Source organism: Sinohyriopsis cumingii, unplaced genomic scaffold (genome assembly GCF_028554795.1).
Source record: "Sinohyriopsis cumingii isolate HCF-2022 unplaced genomic scaffold, ASM2855479v2 utg000624l, whole genome shotgun sequence".
In the NCBI taxonomy this organism is placed as follows: domain Eukaryota; kingdom Metazoa; phylum Mollusca; class Bivalvia; order Unionida; family Unionidae; genus Sinohyriopsis; species Sinohyriopsis cumingii.
The window spans coordinates 1259764-1281217 of record NW_028315919.1 but is presented as its reverse complement, the minus strand read 5'-3'; the positions used below and the strand labels follow the sequence as shown (position 1 = coordinate 1281217).

Genomic DNA, 21454 nt, shown 5'->3' with positions numbered 1-21454 from the left:
ACTGGTAATCGCTGGAAAACGAATCTAAATTGGGTTTTTTTTAGTGTGTAATGACTTCGAAAATAAATTGAAATGAAATACAAATCACCTTGAACAAGAGCGGAAAGGGGTGTGGACAAGCCAGCCAACTTAGTGTAAGTTTTCTAAACGGTTAGATTATTACAATTAAGCCCCGGAAACGCCTAAAACGGATGAGCTTTTATTACAGACATCTCTTCTCCTACTTGTTTTTGAGCCCCCTAAACGATATTTATGGATCCCTCACTACCTAAAGACTGTTCTTGAAATATCATATGTACAGAAATAAGACCATATCTGATATTTTCAAGAGTTCCAGTTATGCACAAGAATACCAGTTGTAGCTTGATACATGTAATGGAAATTTGTAATTTCCAATAAATACATAAAAAGTATGAAAAGTTTTTTTCTTTTTTTTAAAAGAAAAGGAATCGGATTAGTCACTCTTAGATTGGGTAATTAATATTGGTCCAGTGAAAAAAAATACCTGCATTGTCATTAATGTTTGGATTGAAATCATTTCCCGTTTTATAACTGTACCGTACATTTAAACTGTCAATTTTAAGGATATTAAATACGATCAGGGTCAGATTTCCTAAATTCTTACCTTTAGTCACGTACACTACCCCCAACAAATCTCAATATGCACGTCGTCTTTCTTAAGAGTGCATCATTGAACTGGGTCAGTGTTAGCTATAATTTGTCGCATTATTAGCTGGGTTTTCCAGCTGAAATCTATTTTTTAAGTAATCATTAATATCACCTGTGTACTTCACCTTGTCATTATTATCTGCGATGAAGTAAATATGATAATCACTCGTTATGAGCATGGTCTAAATGTTTGTTAGTATTGAAACTAAAAGAAAAATGTAACGTCCGAAGACTCAGTAATCCAGTAACAAATGTTTATATGAGTATATTTGGAGTTTGTTACCACGTTATCAGTATGTACCAGTTGCCCCAAGGAAACACCGCATGATCGTTATTTAGGGGGCAGGGGCTAGTTTTTACGTACAAATTTAATGTCGCATGCACCTGCCTAATATAAAAAGTCATAAAAAAAATAATACATGAGGTCAAAAACTATCTCGCAGTCAAATTAAACATTCTTTGAAATGATCATGATGTTGGGTTTATACGACATTCATATACTCAGTTTAGAAATAAGAGCTGCCACCTCATAATAAAGTCGCTGAAGTGGCTTGTAATTCCGTTCTTTCTGAGGAGTGCTCATAAAGTTGTGACATCATACATTCGGCAAATTCCGCTAGTAACTAATATAATAGCAACAATATTCGCACATGAAATACAAATTGTTTCGAGGAGGAACGAAAAGAGGCAGGTCTGCTTTTTTAGAAAAGCAGCTCCGAGATGAAAAAGCTTACCAATAAACGTGAATTTGATAAACATAAAAGTCGTTTGAATATTTGAAATCATTTGTACATTTGGAACAAAGTATTCTAAAAGACTACCACATAAGAATCACATACCGTATCTCATGGTGTTAGCTTCTCCTCTTTACAACGGTGACGCCATCAAATCTTCTGCTCAAGTTTTCGACAGAAATCGGTTGACCCACGGATGTCGCCGATTAACTTCGGATTAATTCCGCACGTATGTGAAAAATGATCGCGTTTCTCAGCTCGAGGGAGAAATTGCGTGGTTCATAATGTGACGAAATGTCTATATCATCTAGTTTTAAAGATACCCAATAATATTTAGGAACAATATCTTTCAAGACTCAGTAGTATTGAGGTGATCTGGCATATACGACGTTTTGCACGTAACGGCGTCAATGAGGCTTAAGGCCCGACCATTTAATTGTCGGATGGTGTGGAGGTAGGGTACTGGATTGGTTTTATTTTTCATTCATTCGACTAAAATTAGCCTTATTATTTAGCTCAGGTTTTCAAACAATGCCGATTCGATGTTATCATTGACCTACTTTAAGGTTACTTTTTCACCCCACCCCCACCCCAAAAAGAAACTTTATCTAAAGATTATCTCTTGACTTATCTATATCACGCATGTTGAAAAATTTGTACGAGCCCAAAACATTCAGTACGTCCCTCTCCTTTTAAAACTTGTGGGTTATGACTATGCAAAGGATCACAAAATTTAATAAATGTGAAACCTCGAAAACGTGAAGAGCTTGCAACTGAGCCAGTATAAATAATAATTAAAATTGCTAGACGAGTATATCTAAATGAACTTAAAAATAGACAACTCACCTTTGAGGTCTTGGCAGTGTGAATTAAAAGTAAGCAACCTGCGAACGCCCCAAAGCACTCATTAATACCGCAATGAAGTTTTATAATTACGTGTATTTTCTTGGATAGCGTATTCACATCTGAAATTGGACTCACCTTCTACTCTGTTTATAGTTGCATGTAATTTAATTATTGGGTTTTCCTAAATGGATAAATATAGCAATATATCATTAGAAGTGACGCAAGCAGTTAGGAATACAACCCGAACCTAGAAGCAAATTTCAATCATCCACTAGTATGGTTAACGTGCCGAACTCGCGACCAGAATGGTGCAGGTTCGAATCCTGCCCCCAACTCACCCCACCCTGAGATATGATCAGTTGCTGTAGCATATCCTTGGCAAGATACTTTACGCAGCCACGTTATGACCTGTAATGTATAGATGTGCATTTATTCCAAACCAGTTCAGTAGAAAGAGCCTCCCAACGTTCAGAGGATGGATCAAAACTCAAGAATTGTATGATAATGCATATCTACAATCACCATCATAGTACATAGTCTCTAACTATACGGGTAATGAGCGACACTGCAGACGCATTACAGACACTTACAATGCTTCTGAAGAAGACTTCTATGTTGATATAAAGCGGGTCTTGTTAAAACAAAATCCCAAGTGTAGTACTTTAATCATGAAATGTCAATGTGTTTCCAAGAATGGTCGGACGAACTGGTGAAAGAGCTAACGGATTTACAGGCATGCAGCTAGTGACGGATTTAAGATTTTGCCACCCCTAGACACTGCCAAAGTTGCCCCTGCCCCGAAACAAATAGAAGCATTAAAATTAGATCCATTGAAGACTTTAGGTCTTAAAATAGTGGCAAATACAACTCGATTTAAAAAAAAAATTATTATGTTTTTACAAAATTGATTTTAAAAAATTGACTAAGCTAAACAGACCACAGCAAGAACACTTAAATTAATTGCCACATTTTCCATCCTCGTTAAACAGTATTTTTACTTGTAGGTGTACGATACCTACATAATTCATTTTTAAATTAAAGTAAGTATTGTAAAATAATTGTAGAAAAAATGAGGAGGTACTCCACTGTGTTTATTTAACCTTAAATCAAAGCAACGACCACTAAAAATCACACCATTTTGTCCCATACCATTTTATCCGTACCATTTTGACCGCACCATTTTATCCATATCAATTTGTCCAATACCATCATGTCCACTTAACATTTTGTCCATACCATTTTGTCCGCTACCATTTTGTCCTAGTACCGTCGTTTCGATTTAATTTTTTCGCCCCCTTTTGGGCACAAGTAATTAGTATAGATACTATAGAATGTGACAGCTTTGGCACACCTATTATTTGTTTTTACAGCACACAAATACCACACATAAGGTATGACCAGTAGAACTATCAACCATAAACGCAATTTATGAGACACCGATGCAGACAAAAGCTGGTCTAATCAGAATGTTGCCGTTGAAATTTTCATGTTATATATCCAGAATTCCAATTTCACGTGTTGTATCAAAAATGATTGTCCTTAAAGTTGGAATTTCAAGGTCGAGATTTTAGATTGTATCTCTTGAATTAAACAGAAATGGTTGAAAGTTATATTTTCTATGTCTAGGATTCGATTGTGTCGTTTGAATTACAAGGCGGTGGTTGAAATGTCAATGTCATACGTCGAGAATTCCTAATTTACGTATTGGTTCAAAGAGTTTATGTTGAAATTTCCATTTCATTTGTTGAATATTTAGATTTCATCTGTTGAGTTAAACAGAGCGGGTTAAAAATTGGACGTCCAATGTCGAATTTGTAGATTGTATCTTCTGAATTACACGTCAGTTGTTGAAATTTTAATGTTATATGTCGAGAGTTTCAATTTAACATGTTAAATTTCATTGAGTGTGCTAAAAGCTCCATTTCGTATGTTGAATTTTCAGATTGTATCTGTTGAAGTACGCAGCAATTGGACCTTTTATTATGCTTGTCAGAATTGTTATTTGTATATAGTGAAATATCGTGTTGGTGTTACAAGTAACATTATACAATGTCCACTTTAACAATTCAAAATAATATCGAGTATTAAGATATATCATTCATGTATTCCATTATAAGGGGCAATTACATTTCATGCCTTTACAGTTTGAAAGTTACCATACACAGGTCGAGAATTACTAATAAGTTCTTAGCTAGAGGTCGCTGTCGTGAAAGATCCACGTTCTTTATAAACAAGGAGACCGCTCCTGGACTCACGGTACTAATTCAGTTCTCACAGTAAACCTATGAAAGCACCATGATATTAAAAATTCAATAGCATAAAAATTTTGTGTGCTCGTGATTAAACCTCTATTTATCAGTATAGATGAAACCTGAATGTCAGCTTCTGTGTAGAGGAAAGGATATCAGCCGCGGCATTTTCTGGACCTGCATGTGTTTGAAACATGTGCTTTCAATTCCGCACCAAAGAGTCAGGTGCTAATTTTAGTAAGGAGTGTTCCAAACTCAAGACTGTTAAAGGACTGAAATTCCATCCATAAAACAATTTGACCTTTAAAAAAAACAACACACAAATAGGAAATATCATATTGCTTACTGTAATTACTCAGTAAATGGTAAATTGCATACATTTTATATATGCAACGCTTAGATATAAACCAAAGTGCTAAACACTCCACCTAACAGTCAAATCTACACAATGTTTCCCCTCCCCCTTCTTGGCAACAGTTGATATATCTGAATATGCATTTAATATCCTACTGAACGTCACTCTGTGGTTTACAAAATGTTTTAATTTTGCTTGTTATCCACAAATAGAACCATGTGATTTGATTTATAGTAAAGTTAATTGCACTTGCATATGTGGAGTCACTGGGTATTGCTGTGGCTGTCTATACGACTCACGGTACTAATTCAGTTTCTATAGTAAACCTATGCAAACACCATGATATTAAAAATTCAATAACTTAACATGTTTGAGTGCTCATGATCAAACGTATATTTATCAGTATAGATGAAATCTGGATGTCAGCTTCTGTGTAAAGGAAAGGATATGAGCCGCGGCATTTTCTGGACCTGCATGTGTTTGAAAAGTGTGCTTTCAAATCCGCACCAAAGAGTCAGGTGCTAAGTTTAGTAATGAGTGTTCCAAACTCTGTTAAAGGACTAAAATTCCATCAATAAAACTATGTCTCTATTATTTTTTTTCTTCTTCTCACTTACAACTAGGATAAGCTCTCAAAAGATTAATTTTCCTACAACATAACTTACATTATTAACCAATCCTGGTCAGCCTAAGCCATATATACTCTATGTTTCATTCCCAGACTGGTACCCATTTTTCCATACCATTAGTACATAGTGTCATTCTCGTTTCTGTGAAATTCAACAGACGAAAGCTAAATACTTGCCATATGAAATGGAATTTTCATCGCAAACAGTTTCATACAACGTGTGAATTAGGAATTCTCAACATACGGTACTGAAATTTCAACCACCGCTGTGTAATTCAAAATATACATTGTAAAACGTCGATATAGGAAATAGAACTTTAAACCACTACTATATAATTTAATATATAAAATCTAAAATCTCGATCTATATAATGGAACTTTAAGGACATGCAAGTTGATCCAACACATGATACTCAGTTTGTCGACTTCGACATTGAAATTTAAATTGCAACTTTCTCACTGAACCAGCTTTTGTCAGCTATGGCGCCTCATAGCAACTCACTTGGTTTTGTTGGTATTAGTGGCACTTTTAATACATCACTGGCGAGGGGCCATCCATTTAGTATGTACGCAAAAATCTGGCAAAGCTTGACCCATTACCCCCTCCCTGTACACATGCGTACTTTTTTACACCTCCCACCTACTTACGTACCCTTGACGAACCCCCACCCCCACCCCGAATTCTATACAACGGTAAATATTTAATACACGTAGAAACGATCAAGGATTAATAATATTAACGTGTTTAATAAAACAGATAGTCCACCGACGTTGAATGTCTTGCTGCATCAGATAAATAAGCTGCGTAACTGTAAAAAGTTTGTCTAGTGACAGCTAAAATTCAAACGCCGACTGAAGTTGAATAGGTTACGTATTAGACAAATTATTATCGAGGTTTCACCCAACCCCTCGTTTCCTATGCGTACATACATTATCAGTAGACCCCCCCCCCACCTTACGCAAGCATATGCTATTGGGTCAACCCCCTCCCTCCTCCATGCGTGAGTACTAAATGGACGGCCCCTATATCATCCTGTGGAAATGGTAGCTAAGTCTCAATATCAACTGAATATAAAAGAATATCAATCTATAATGAATTCTCTACTCAAATATAAACAAGATTAAAATTCATAAGTTGATGACTTATAATTTAAAGTTTACAAACACAAAATGTATACTAATCCTTGAAAACATGTCCTATATTTTATTGAAAAAATAACTATTTAGTATGTGCTCAGATTTAATTTAGAGGTCTACTATTACTATATATAAGATTGTTTAGGATAAGTAGCTAATGGCAAGTACTTTTCATTACCTTTAGACGGGTATTAAGAAAGAATGACATTTTCCGCAACAACAAAAGAAACAGATTCTCCCTGAACATTTAAATAATATTTTTTTAAAAAAAATTAATAATCCATAGCTTGCGTACTATATATGCTGTTTAACAATCCAACATCCACCCATCATGCTAAGCCTATCAGTATCACCAATAACCCTTAAGACGGTAAATCAGCAGGATGCAGGATCGTTGATTTCAAGAAATCGTGAAACCCACGAATGATAATAAGGTCAGTACAAGCACTGTGCATGCACGTATACATTGCTTTCCATTTTGTTTCATTGTTGGAAAGTGGTCATGTGATTATTTTCGACAATTTGCGGAAGACATGTGCAACTCCCGCCAACGGCACAAGCACGATACACGTGATTTTGTTAAGTCACACTCTATAATGTAAATTTATCGGATAAAACCAGGTCACGTGCGGGATCCAGCCCACGAGTCATATTTTGTCCTCCTCTCATCTACGGCAAGCTATAGCTGTGAATATTCACTAGCAAACAATGAAGACAGTCTACCTATCCTTTATGTGTTCTCGTCTATATTTTCCCGTCATTTGTGTTGTCTAAAAAATTGCACAGTTACACATGCATACTCCAAATTCAGAATATTTATGTTGACAGTTTGTTAATGACGGTGTTATTTTATAAACCACATCGTTTCATTAAAGTGGAAACTGTCGTCCTTTAAAAAAACAATATTTGTTGTATTCGTTCTTTGGGAAACTTCCTCCTCCTTTTATGTACCTTATTAACGGAACCAGTGATTTTATTTCCTCGTGGCTATTAAATTGCTTCTTATTGTCCTTCTACCATTTGTAAACTCTGCATCTGAAATGTATATATGGTCCCTGTTGCAAATGTGAAATAATGTTACGTTTGCCACTGATTGGGATTGGTTGTTCAAAAAGCCTTGTAGAGTGTTATATTTTACGGCTTAATTACTTGAAGCAGACTTAATTACTTGAAGCAGACTGTATCCTTCTGAGTCATTCGTGGTCTTTGTGCTTTTGTATTACAACTTAAATATGTATATCATCATGTTAGATTGATGGAACGAAAAATGGGTGCATGAATAAGTTGATATAATTGTGTGTTGATAGAATATTACATCTTGCTTGGAAGAAAAGAGAAAGAATTCTAAGTTTCTTATTTGAAAGCTATTAATACTATCATAAATATAAAGAAAACAATCATTACAGATATTTTTGTTGAGATGTTTATTGAAAAACTAGTAGGCAAAACAAAATAGGTGTGAAGCAAAATATGTGAGAAATGGTTAAAAAATATAAAACTTTCGGTATCATTTAAAAGTATTATGGATTATATGATGTAAAAATTGAATTCCAGTAAATAAATTGGTTCCTGACAGAAATATTAACATTTTTAAAAACAAATAAGGAAAGTAAATTACTGAACTAATTATCGCTACACATACTGCATACATATCTAAATCGAATGAATAACAAGAGACCCCAAAAGACCTAATATCGATCACGTGACTTTCATGAAACCACGATTATATCAGCTTATCAAGTAAGTAATATGCAAATTTGGTCTCATTAGTGGTAACAAGCTCAGCCAATATGAAATAAGTGAAGATCTTGCTCAAACATCTTGATGACATACGACAATTTGATATAATTTGATATTAAATACAATCGCTAGAGGTAAGAATCAGATGCGAGATCACGTTCTTAATATGCGCGGATCTCGCTTATCATTAAAACCTTTCAATATTACGTTGCATTTGTTGGCCATTAATTAGATACGGACACAAGAATTCTGCGGAACACAAGTCTCGCTTATTTGACCACTGCATGATTTCGACAGCCTACAATAGTAACTGTAGCAGATTGACGACAAGTTAGTAACTATAGCTACCTATCGTAGCAAGGAACAATGTATGTCAATGAAGCAACATGTAGGCGTATGTGAAGAAAAAAAATCTTTGTTTAAAAACGCAAATGAATCTTAATAAAGGTCACAGTGACAACTATTTTCCGAAACAGCTATCAAGTTGTATTACAGTAAATAAAAATTATCTGACAAACATGACTAAATAAAAATATGATTAAAAGCAGCAACAACAATGACGACGTCAATAACCTATTCGTTGCAAAAGCGATATAAAAGACCTTTTTATAACACATGACCCAGATTCTTGCATAAGTGATAACCTGGCACTTGTTATAATAAATGCACAACGTTTTCTTTTGAGCTACTTAGGACAAACTAAAAATAGCATATCTTAGATTGCTACAAAAATGATGACCATAAACGACAAATTCATTGAATGCAGATGAAATACCCGTCATAAACATAATGCATTATAGAGGCCGTTTGTTGTTTCCTGAGTGGCAATCAAATTAAAATTTTCCTCTATTTTCTGACTGCTGAAGACGAGTACGAGTACCAGTCGACTCAATTTTTAGAGGCATTAACTGCAAACATTGGTATAAAAAAAACGAATGTTTAAATTGTACCATTCAGTTGCTGAAAAAAGTTTTGAAGTCATAATATTAAAAAAAAAAAATTAAATAAATGTCGACCCTTAAGAAGAAACCAGAAGAAGAAACTTCTTATATATTTTCTCTGTGGATTGTTCCAAGGTATTAGTTTGCTTCCTCCCTTCGCCGAAGTCACTATTCCGCGCCCACGAAGTAAGCATTGCCCAATCTGTCAAAATGACTACTGAGTGCATAGTAGGTTTGATAATATGCTCCTCTCAAGAGAAAAATAAAGCAAAGGGAACAATAACTGATGGATCGCCGACTCCTCTCACCCAGCCAGCCAAACGTTACCAGACTGAAAATAGTAATGGCCCGCTGAGAAACGAAAATTGCTGGGGAGGTGTTAGTGTTAAGTAATTTACAACCAGGTTCAATGTTGGTCGGAAGTGTCGCCATCTAACATACAAAATCAAGGTTTTAGAAGTTAACAACTGTCCATTAAATTTTCGTGAAATTTTCAGTATATGCTAAGAAGGGATTTTACTTTCAATTGAACGTTTAATCGGATATTTGGTTTTCTAAAAACATTATCATGTTAAATAGTAGGCAGAGCTATTTCTGCTCTGGTGATCCATTAGGAATCACAGAGTACATTTGAGCAATCAAGTGGATCGCAGGAATGCTCTAAAATGTTCGCATCACCATGTGGGTTTTGTACGCATTAGCTGTAATACCTAATGTCAAAACAGGCCATGAATACATGGCATTGACAAAACGTTTGTTTATAACTGAGTCGAAAGTTCCTCAATCACTTGGAATTTATATAAGCAATTTTTATTCCGCCCGCTCCACGCGTGTCAGTTGAAATACATGTACTGTAGTTTTCTCAGTATCCTATATATAGCGTGAGAAACTCCATGTGTCGTGGGGAAATATTCGTAAAGTCTAAATTTGGGCCCGTCTCTTTTACAAATGGGTAATTCTTTGAGTGCACCCCACCACCACCACCACCACCACCCAGGTTAGATTAACCAGTCGCTTAAATGTCTTAGTTGATAGGTTTTTAATCAAATGTACATTGAATGCACAACACGAATAATAGGTGGTGATCTTGTTTTCTCGTAGATACTTTTACCCCTAGAGAAAAGAATAATGCCATTTGCTGTGAATATTAGAATCCATACCCATGACACAGCAAGTTCGGCAATGCATAAATCGACCTACAAACGATCTGACATTACATTCGAGTAACTAGTAGATCCTGGTCCAACCGACTATCAAGTTAAGCGGCATGTACTAAATGCATATTCTACAGAAGCTAGATAATTCATTCATATTATGCATACATGATGTTGCATATGCAAAATAATACCTATTACTGGAGCGGACCTGGACCGTTATTACTTACAATTACTATAGTTTGAATACACACGTCCCCGTTTGTTTGTACACCCACCCCCACGATTTAAAGAACAAAAAGCACAAATGAGATTTAAGATGCACAGAACTTAATCAGTTAATTTATTGATTTATAATTTCAAACCTCATTTTGCGTGGGGGGTGGGGCTAACGCCCTTATCGTCTGCGCGTTTCATTCCAAACTGAAGTTTTCAGTGTTCAAGACGACCCTGCTCGCCAGTCATTTACAGGTCCTGGACAAATCCATTTTCAGCGAAGGGTCTATGCACGACTACACATGTATGTAAACAGAAGGAAAATACTACGTCGTCTGCTTCCGATATTTACAATGTCGAATCAAGGAAAGAAAAAGAGTGACAACTACAAATTTTCCTTTCACGAGGATTTAACAAGCGATGTAATTTCTATGTTCATGTGTGCAAAGGGATGTAACTATAAACTCTCAACATTATGGTAATTTAGGTCTCACTGGATAGTTTCGTATTTTGACACCCCCTAATTTTTAAGGTAGAAGGCATGAACCTAATTATCACACGCCTAGCATTTATAAATTCACACATAAGCTAAATCTATAATGTGGTTTAGATTTACTTTGAGTTAGGCTTGGAAATAGGTTGGCTTGTTGGTGACTGCATGTCACAGTTAGATGAGCATTGGAGATCAAATGCGTAACTTGGGCTGCAAATGAGCTGCCGACTTGGCTTACGTATTTAGGTGTGTCTGCTACAGAGGTAAATATCTAAAAATCTAGATGGTAGAGGGGTGATGAAAAGTATGCTAATTTGTTATAGTACTAGTGAGCTTTATTCATGCATAAGGCACACACTGATTCTTTTAGCTGCATTGTCACAGGAAAACATTCAAAATAGCTATTTCTTGTCAAAAATGAATGCAAAATTTAGGGGTTGGTGGCAGTTTTGGTTCAGTATAAAAACGACCAGTTGCATCAGGAATTTACCTGATTGCTGCAGTCAAAATTTGGCATGTATGCTTTCTACAAAAATCATTAGTTTGTTTTTATTTGTATCTTCAGTGTAAAATTATTCTCATTTTTCTGTAATTGGTCATTGTCGGATGAAAATTCACCAGATAAACTGTCCAGTGAGACCATACGTAATTATCCAGCAGTTACCAAACAGGATGAACTACGTCACTTTTTGCATAAGGAAATTAGACTGGCCCATAGTGTAAGCAATATGGCGCCGTGATAGTATGAAAAGTCCATTAAGCATGAAAGGCGCAGAGGATGTCGGAGTTAGGGCCACTCTGGTCACAGACAGGTTAGACATTATAAATCAATGAATGAATTGACTAAGTTCTGTGCGCTTTTTATCACAGCAAAGATTTCCGATACTGCGATCGGTAGAGTGGTACAAACAAACGGGGAGGTATATTCAGACTACATGTATACATTTTAAATCAGCGTGATAGGCAAATAAAGTCAAGGTTCATCAGTGACTAAATAATTAATATACATCATGCCTTGTTATGTTTGCTGCTTCTCAAAGAATGCATTGGGCCATCTTCACATATCCTGTTTAACCCCCGATAGCATATTGCATAGGCAGCTGCTAGAGAAAAAGATGTGTAAAGCAACTAACGATTTAAAATAATTGATTTAGCATTGAACTTCAGAATATATTTCAAAATTCACTTTCTTAATCTTGCAGAAGCAAGTTTATTAAAATAAAGTTTCAATCTTATACTCCTTTGTTTTAGGTGTTCTTGATTTGTATTTAACAGTCACGAATGTAAAAAAATGATGCATATATAAATATGCGGTTTTAATGTCACCATGTGACAATATTTTTTTTAAATGAACGCTATCAACTGCCTATCAGTATGCATCATAGGACTCCATAATATATATTTAAACAATAAGAGGATTAAGGATATATCTCAAAAACTTCAAGTTCACCTGGAAAAAATGCTGAAGTGATCCTTATTAGAGTATTTCCTCCACATGTTAGTCTTTATCTTAAAATTCTACATAAATACCTTTTGGAATTGTTCACGTAAATTTAACAAATGGGATTATACAATAAATAATAGGAGTTTTCTAACAGAACCAATATTTGATATTGGCATGTTGATGAATTTGCCATAATTGTATACCATAATAAATAAAAATTCCGTGTTTTTATTATTGCTCAGAAATATACTACAAATTTCTAAAAAATTGAAGGCACGCGCCTTAAAGAATGAATACAATTCATGGAAAGTTGCAACCATTCTCCTCACTCTGCACGACTCCCAAGTGAACCTGTTGTGAAAAATTATTTGTTGAAGATGTCTCCCGGACAGAATAAACGCATATGCATGCTTTATTTTACTACGTTTGGTATTTCTCCGTTTTCTCCCCATACTAGCTTGGAAATATAGTTACTAAACATAAATACTATAATATCAGACAGGTGTAAAATAGGATGTAAATATCATGCACGTGTCATCACTACACAAAAGTATACTGTATCCCTATATGATAGTTGTGGTTTAATTTTCATTCTTTTGTGGAGACGGGTTTATTTTAGGACTATATAACAGATCGCACATAAAAACTGGCCGAAACCGTATATCTTTTTTCAGGACATGTGATTTCCTTCGTACATAAAACATCTAGGACACACACGATACATAAAGTCGAAGGGTTCAGCCATTGACTAGAGAATGAAAAGTGATCTAAGGTGAGAGTGATTTATATTTTCAGTCACTGAAATGAAGCTTGAATCTGACCTGTATGGCAACATAGAGAATGCAACTTGTGCTTAGCTTTCTGAACGATGCTCTTAATCGATGGATTCTGTACCATTTTAAATGTCTCGTCCTCCAATAAGATTTAGCCTTTCCTTTTCTTTTAGTTTGTTTAATATTCAAGAGATATTTGTTTTAAATGATGCTGCTTAATTAAGCACGCCGCGGCAGTTATTCAAAAGTCGAGATTAATCTCCTTCCCCCTAAATGTCAATAAATAAAGATATAAATTGTTTTTCAAATATTAGATACACTAAGATATCTCCCTCTCTCTCTCTCTCTCTCTCTCTCTCTCTCTCTCTCTCTCTCTCTCAAAAGTATGACTGTTAAACTTGAATACAAACGTTAAATACATACGTTAATATACTGATCGTTTTAGTACATAGTTCAACTTGTGTACAGCCAGTATGTTTCTGTGAAAATATAAATAATTATGCAGTCATAATTTCTGAAAGAAAGACACAAATCTGCCTACTTTTGACGGACCGTGCAATTCTAAAAGAAACTCTTCGCTCTGACTGTGTTTGATGTTCATTCAAAACCTACGATCGATGGATGTATCTTAATATATCAATGTTAATTATTTCAGAAAGAGATTATAATTATAAGTGATGTTATACTGGATAAATTGTCTTACGATAAGTAGATCACTGAACAAAATATAGTGAATATAAACTGTGTGCGCATTCACACTACCAGTAGAACGTGCACGCTGTTATAGCATTTGATTTTGGTATGCAAACGGTAATATTTGTGTGTGTTACAACATGCAGAAAGCATGCAAAACAAATTTATGCATTCTATAAAACATATATAAAAACGTATGCAAAAAGTGTTACGTGCATGATATTTAGCATGCGAAAAGCACGTAGGTAAAAATGTACATATTATAAAGATTACACAAAACAAAAGTGCATGCTAAGTCCAATATTCTCAATTAGGTTTCTGTCATATGCTTTTTCAATCCCACAAGATATGATAAATGCTATATACCGAGATAGCCCTACATAGGGTGTCCATTCTATTGTATCTGTCAGACATTTGACTGCAATCGAATTTCAAAGCGTCGCCAACAAGTGTTATAAACGAATGCTATGTAAAATGGACTGAAACTTCAACGTTCATCCAGCTCAAAATGCGCAAAATGACAGTTTATAAAGAACACTTGCAGCAAGGTCCAAAGACACATTTTTCTTTCCTTTGTTTTAAATACACAAATGAATCATGGGTCAGTTTTAATACATGATACTGAGACAAACAAACCACAGCCTAAAAGTCATTTAAAAATAAAGTGTACAATATATTAATCAAGAAACCAAAACGAAATAACAAGAATAGTGATAGAGGCTAACGTTAGAAACACCCGAATAGTAATATACATGAAAAACCCTTTTCCTTTCAACAAATCTTAACAAGCAATTTTTATATTGTAAATAGCATTTGGGTCTTGCTTTGACAATACAGACCAAATAAGGTCTCTTATGACGTAATTGTCGGCTCAAGAACAAATCCTGAAGTGACATGGCTAGATGTTGCCTACATTCATTGAAATTGACATTATTTTATAAAGGTCAAACAAAATTATACTTGGTATTGACAAAATATGTATACATGGTCTTTATAACTTCCACCACCCAAATGCGGTATTTACAAACACCGTCGTTAATATTATAAGTATGAAATGTTAGTAAAAACATGCGAGTAATATTGTGAACCATTTAATGTCTATACCGCTAGACACGTCATATGGTTTCTTCTTTCTGCCCTGCAAATACAAAGAAAAGTGTTATCCTGCAAGTCCCATGTACCGTGTGATTAACGGACATTCCAAAGACAAGAGATCAATGCTTAAAAATCACATAGGGCTATATGAAAACAGTCATAGTTTATTTAGACACGAGGTTAAAATCACATAGGGCTACATGAAAACAGTTATAGTTTACGTTAACACGAGGTTAAAATCACTTAGGGCTACATGAAAACAGTCATAGATTATTTTGACATGAGGTTAAAATCACTTAGGGCTACACGAAGAAAGTCATAGTTTATTTAGACATAAGGTTAAAATCACATAGGGCTACATGAAAAAAGTTATAGTTTACGTTAACACGAGGATAAAATCACTTAGGGCTACATGAAAACAGTCATAGATTATTTTGACATGAGGTTAAAATCACTTAGGGCTACATGAAAAAAGTTATAGTTTACGTTAACACGAGGTTAAAATCACTTAGGGCTACATGAAAACAGTCATAGATTATTTTGACATGAGGTTAAAATCACTTAGGTCTACACGAAGAAAGTCATAGTTTATTTAGACATAAGGTTAAAATCACATAGGGCTACATGAAAAAAGTCATAGTTTACTTAGAGACGACGTTAAAATCACATAGGGCTACAAAAAAGGTCATATTTTACTTAGGTGTGAGGTTAAAATCACATAGGGCTACATGAAAACAATCATAGTTTATTTAAACATAAGAGATTTATCAATTAAGTCTTTGAATTGTCAGGATCCAAACTTTTTTGAAACTGTATTTTTAAAACTGTTTTTCTTTCAGAAGTTGCTTGTCTTGTATCTTATGAATTTCCAATTTAAGAGAGATATTAAAAATAAATTACAAACAAATGGTCCCAAACTATAGAGATGCAGCATACTATTTGTAACATTTGAGGGTTTTTTCTGTATGTTTCTAAAGTATTGTTCAATGAATCGAGTTCATACACTGTTCCATACGTTTGTACAAATCGAATATCCCGCACATAATGCATGATTTGTTGGTGGGTATTTTACTTTGATTTACGTGTCCCAGAATTTTCAGGGGACAAAAAAGAAGCACGAAAAATGGTATCTTCGCTTTGCTCCATCCGTTTCTTCGTCCGTCACTTTCGTCCTTTCAGCATATAATTTTAAAGCTGTTGGAAATTAAGTAATGAAACTTGGTATACGTATACATCATAACCAGCAAATATGACGCGTACTAAATTCGGTGGTATACTAATACATCTTAACAACAAGATATGACGCGTACTAAATTCGGGCTGCTATCTTCAAAGTCACTATCACGGCTCAATAATTTACAATTTCCATCACACTTTCCATTATGTTTACTAACTTTAAAACCCTTTGAGGTTACACGCTGAAGCTTGTTCATCATCATAAGGATGTGCATCGTGTACCACATTGTGTATCCTATCGTTCAAAAGTAAGGCTCAATTGTTTGTGTTTGTCATCACATTATCCCCCCCATTCTATAACTTTAGAGCAGTTTGAGATTAAGGGATGCAACTTGGTGTACGTATATAGCACCATTAACAGATGTACTCTGTGCCACACTGGAGTCTTAACTTCAAGGTCAATGTCAAGTGTTATATGCAGAATCTCTATATCACACATTTCTTTCCACAATAAACCGTTTGAACTATTGAAGGTAAAGGGATGAAATTTTATATAACCGTATGTCATCACTGACAAGTGCGTTACGTACCACACATTAGGGGCCTATTTCAAAATCAAGGATGCATGTGAATATCTTGGATTTCAGTCACATCTGCTCTTCTGATATCTAACTTTATAGCTGTTTAAAAAATGGATGTAACTCGATATACTTATATACTGTCACTAGAAGATGCGTTGGACTGAACAAGTGAGATCTATCTTGAAGGTCAAGGTCACATGTCAATATGTTCAGCATCTTTAACTTCTGTTTTTTATTATAAAAGCTGTTTGAGGGATGAACCATGGTGCACTTATTCTTCCCAGCTTGATGATATTTTATCGTGCATCACCGTCAATGTTACATTTCAAGGTCAAGGATACTGATCATGTTATTTTTCCCCTTACCTGCATGTTACCTTTCATTTCTTTTTAGATAAGAAAACGAAACACTGTCATGTTTCATTTCTGTGCAGTAAATGTATAGCACTGTCTTAAAGGTCATAGTCTGATTTCATTATTCTGATTTGTTTTATTCTCGTGATACTTAGGGAGATCGTTGAAAATATTTCGCGGAAGTTGCTTGTTAAATTTCACAAAAGCAAAACACAATCTTTACCCAAATGCATATCTATTGGATATTGTGAACAAGCTTTCACCGCAATGAAGCTTAGTAACGATTTGTGTATGAATTATAGTCTATCAATGTTTAACGTCATTTCAATATACCTTCCAGCCGTATTTCTAACAAGCTCTGAAATCTTCCCTTGAATGGATAATCTCTACTATATCCTTGCTCTTTAAATCTTTGTGCCCTGCAACAAAAAATATCACGAAGTCATGTCTCTGTTCACTTTTTATTATTCAGCAAACGTGCAATCAGTCAGTTTTCAAAGTATGCATGCATTCGTAGCTATCCTTAGTTGAATTAATCATTTAAATACAAATAATCGCTGATGCTGACAAAATGTGAAGTTTAAATTGGAACGAAACTTCCCTCTATGTGTGATACTAACTTGCTAGGTCAGAAAATCTTTTCATTGTGGGTTTAAATTTTTTCACCTTGCCTTGGTTATGTATCAACCTTAGTTGCGAATGTGCTTTTGTTACTGTCTTTGTAGCAATTGAAGTTTGTAACTTAAATGGGTTTTGTGTAGGACCTAACTATTGAACATTACGTTTGCTGTTAGATTTTTTTGTATTCATATTTATTGATTTTTCCCAAGCCAGTGAGCATAAACGTAGTTATTTAAATTCTCCAGCCAGGAGTAAACTAAATACTGTTGTTTCTGCAAATATGCAGATATGTTTATTAACTTCTAGTAAATTGGTAAGTGGTTTTTTTAATGCCAAGGCTTTAAATTATTGCTTATTTGATTTTCCAACGAGGCAGCATTAACCCTCTATAAGTAAACCACAAGAAAGACATTTATCATAAACCACAAGAAAGACATTTATCCTAAACTACAATAAAGACATTTGTCCTAACCCAAAAGAAAGATATTTATCCTAAACCACAATAAAGACATTTATCAAAAACCACAAGAATGACGTTTACCTTTTTCATACAGGTCAATAATAGCCCTCGTCACACTTTCCTGATCATAGCCATTCTCTAGAAGGCTTAGGGCGGCAGGAGTATTCAACATATCCGCAATATTAACACCTAGCGAAATAATAATAATAATAATAATAATAATAATAAGGTAAATCATTTTGAAATATTTTAGACATAACGAGGAGGAGATTATTGTTTTGATTGAGGTATGAATATATTGTTCCTATTTATTTTACTAAATAGTGAAATAATTTCGCTGACAAAAGAATCTTATCGACATATCAAAATTAATGTATCGCATGTGGACTATGTTACTTTCTCATCTAACTTCCAGATTATCTCTAGCAAACCAGTGTGTGCATGTATTCTGAATTATTTATTCAAGAATACTGATCAAACCTGATAGTTATGAACCAAGGAATAATTGTGAAAAAGAAAGCCTAAAACTTCACGTGAGACGGTAGAAATATGACGAACTGATGACACTATGAAAACCATGACTATGATTTTACCAGAACTAGTCACATGCAATGCAAAAGTATGAACGTACCAGGACTATCTCCATCCAATTCCCCTCTGACAGACGCGACAGTCATGGCCCGTGCTACATCTGGTCCTTGTTCCTGCTGACTTGGACAAAAAAGTAAATGCTTATACGTGCATTTCAGGATTTAAATAATAATGCCAAGGTAGCATTTGTTCCTCTTTTATCAATTTGTACTTAATTAAACTTCATTAGAATGGCAATGCAGAAAGTTGTCCGACAAACATGACGATGCATATATATATATATATATATATATATATATATATATATATATATATATATATATATATATATATATATATATATATATATATATATATTGTGTGTGTGTGTGTGTGTGTGTGTGTGTGTAAAGTATCGAATTTTGAATTGTATTGAACCTTCTAGATGAATATATTGAGCATTAAAATTGTATCAAATTAAAGCCAGAAAAGTCTTTGTGAAGAGTCACTTCGACCTTTCCCATTTCTCCCCCACGTCAGTGTTAAAAATTGAAAGACCAGCATTTACGACTCAGTGAGACTGACCGGAGCATTGCTACGCTGTCCTGAGAAAGTAAACATTTGAGCTACCAACCATCACAGCTTGATAGGAACCCGTGTCAAATTATCATTTTCAAAGGGAAATGGATATGCCCGTACTTCACAGGTTCTATGCTGTCTGAGATCTGACAAAAGAAATGATTATCTTGGTAAAAATTTAGGAATCGCTGCTTACGATTTGGCCAGAGTAAATTAAGGCGTACACGTTGAAAATAATGTGAATTTAAAGTGACGACCTTAGTCGAAATTCTTTTGTATTAAAATTCCTGAGAGTAGACATTTTACTCCGCCGCCGCCTAAAAAGAATAGTGCTTTCTTCGTTAACCAAGAAAAGGGGACCAGGTGGCTGTATTGTAAGGAAAGACAGGGTTTAGTGCTAGTATGTACTCTTTCTGAAAGAGAACAGCATTAAGGTTTACAATTTTAATTTTCCACGTAATCTTCTATTTTTTGATTGTTTGTTTTGTGCAAATGTGTTTGATTTAATTAGGATCCATATTATATATATATATATATATATATATATATATATATATATATATATATATATATATATATATATATATATATATATATATATATAGTTTATTCAATTTCATGGAAATCTGTTGATGATTGATGCTAGAGTTTTTCTGCAATTTATCTTTTTAATTTTACAGTTAAAAGTTCATTGATAGTATTGACTATTGCATGCTATCCAAGTTTTCATATATGTAGGATTTCATAGGGTTATATGAAATAATTTTGTTGGTCTGTGAGGATGATTTTTATTATCGTGAGTTAACGATAATCGCATATTTATATCTGACTTTGTAATGTTGAAATAATCTTGCAAGTTACGGACTGCTGTGAGCTAAAATTTTGTGAATTGTATGGAATAGTAACCGAGCATGTGGTAGGGTAAGTAAAGAGATACGGTAACGTTAGATATATCACTAACGTGTTATTTATGGCCTGTCGCTGTGAAGCGATGGTAATGTTCTATCGGTTTAGTTCAGATTTTATGCAGTGTGGATAGCTAGAATGCTTCTGAGTAACGTAAGTGAGGAAATTTTATGTACAAGTAGGAAGTGGTACATACAGAGATTTAGGGGTAATTTTGTCCTATAAGAAGCAGCTTTCTGGGGAGAGACGGGACAGTCCGAAGACGGAAATCCAAGAAAAGAAGTGACGAATTCAGAATAAAGGATTAGGAAGTCCAGGAAGGGTTGAAGTGTAGAGAATAGGAAGGCTCCAGGAAACAAGAAGACGTTGATACATGGTCACGGGAAAAAGGTGATGCAAGCAGTCGTGAACATTGCGCTCTTCTCACCATTCGTTCTTATGATGAAATCAATCCAAATTAGACACTGCTATTAAATTATGTTGACCTAATTTAGATTGAATTGGAATTGCCGCTATTCATTTGTTTTGATTAAATTTGCTTTGTTTTGTTTGTTGTTTGTTTGTTAAAGGGGAATCGTATTGTATTATTTCTTCCCAATATTCTTGCCCAGGTCTCTGTTGAAATTCTATTGTTCACTCCCATCGGGCTATAATATCGAGGGAGGTCATCCTCTAGATAACGCCAGCCAAATCCAACTAACCACCCCTCTTACTAAAAGTGCGACGTTACAAAGTGGGGTCTATCGTCCGGGATTATTTTGAACGGTGTGAGTGACAGAGGCTGGGTAGGATATTGAATAGAAAGTAGAGTACCATAGCAGTAATAAATTTGGTTATTGTTTAAGCAAGGAATTACGCGAGTGAATCGAGTCAATATCTATGCATTCTATAGTTAGTGCATGCCATTGTTTGATATTTCTTTAATGTATGTTATGACATTGTAAGAAATTAAGGTTCCGTAACTGAACTACTTAGATAGCGTTTGTCGTTATCTGAATTAAGTAATTCAGAAAGAAATATTGCCTTTAGTTAGTCTTGCTA

At 34.6% G+C, this 21454-nt stretch overlaps 1 protein-coding gene across 1 annotated transcript in view; it reads right to left on the bottom strand.

The window, feature by feature from the left end:
- Nucleotides 1-8027: 8027 nt before the first annotated feature.
- Nucleotides 8028-21454, bottom strand: part of LOC149773584 (baculoviral IAP repeat-containing protein 3-like) — a 47493-nt gene continuing 34066 nt past the window's right edge. The window contains exons 6-9 of the mRNA XM_089946280.1: nucleotides 18990-19065; nucleotides 18440-18547; nucleotides 17611-17696; nucleotides 8028-15210 (exon numbers count right to left, since the gene is read on the bottom strand). Coding sequence (XP_089802406.1) covers nucleotides 17626-17696; nucleotides 18440-18547; nucleotides 18990-19065 — 255 coding nt within the window. The 3' untranslated portion in view covers nucleotides 8028-15210; nucleotides 17611-17625. The remainder of the gene's footprint in view (nucleotides 15211-17610; nucleotides 17697-18439; nucleotides 18548-18989; nucleotides 19066-21454) is intronic.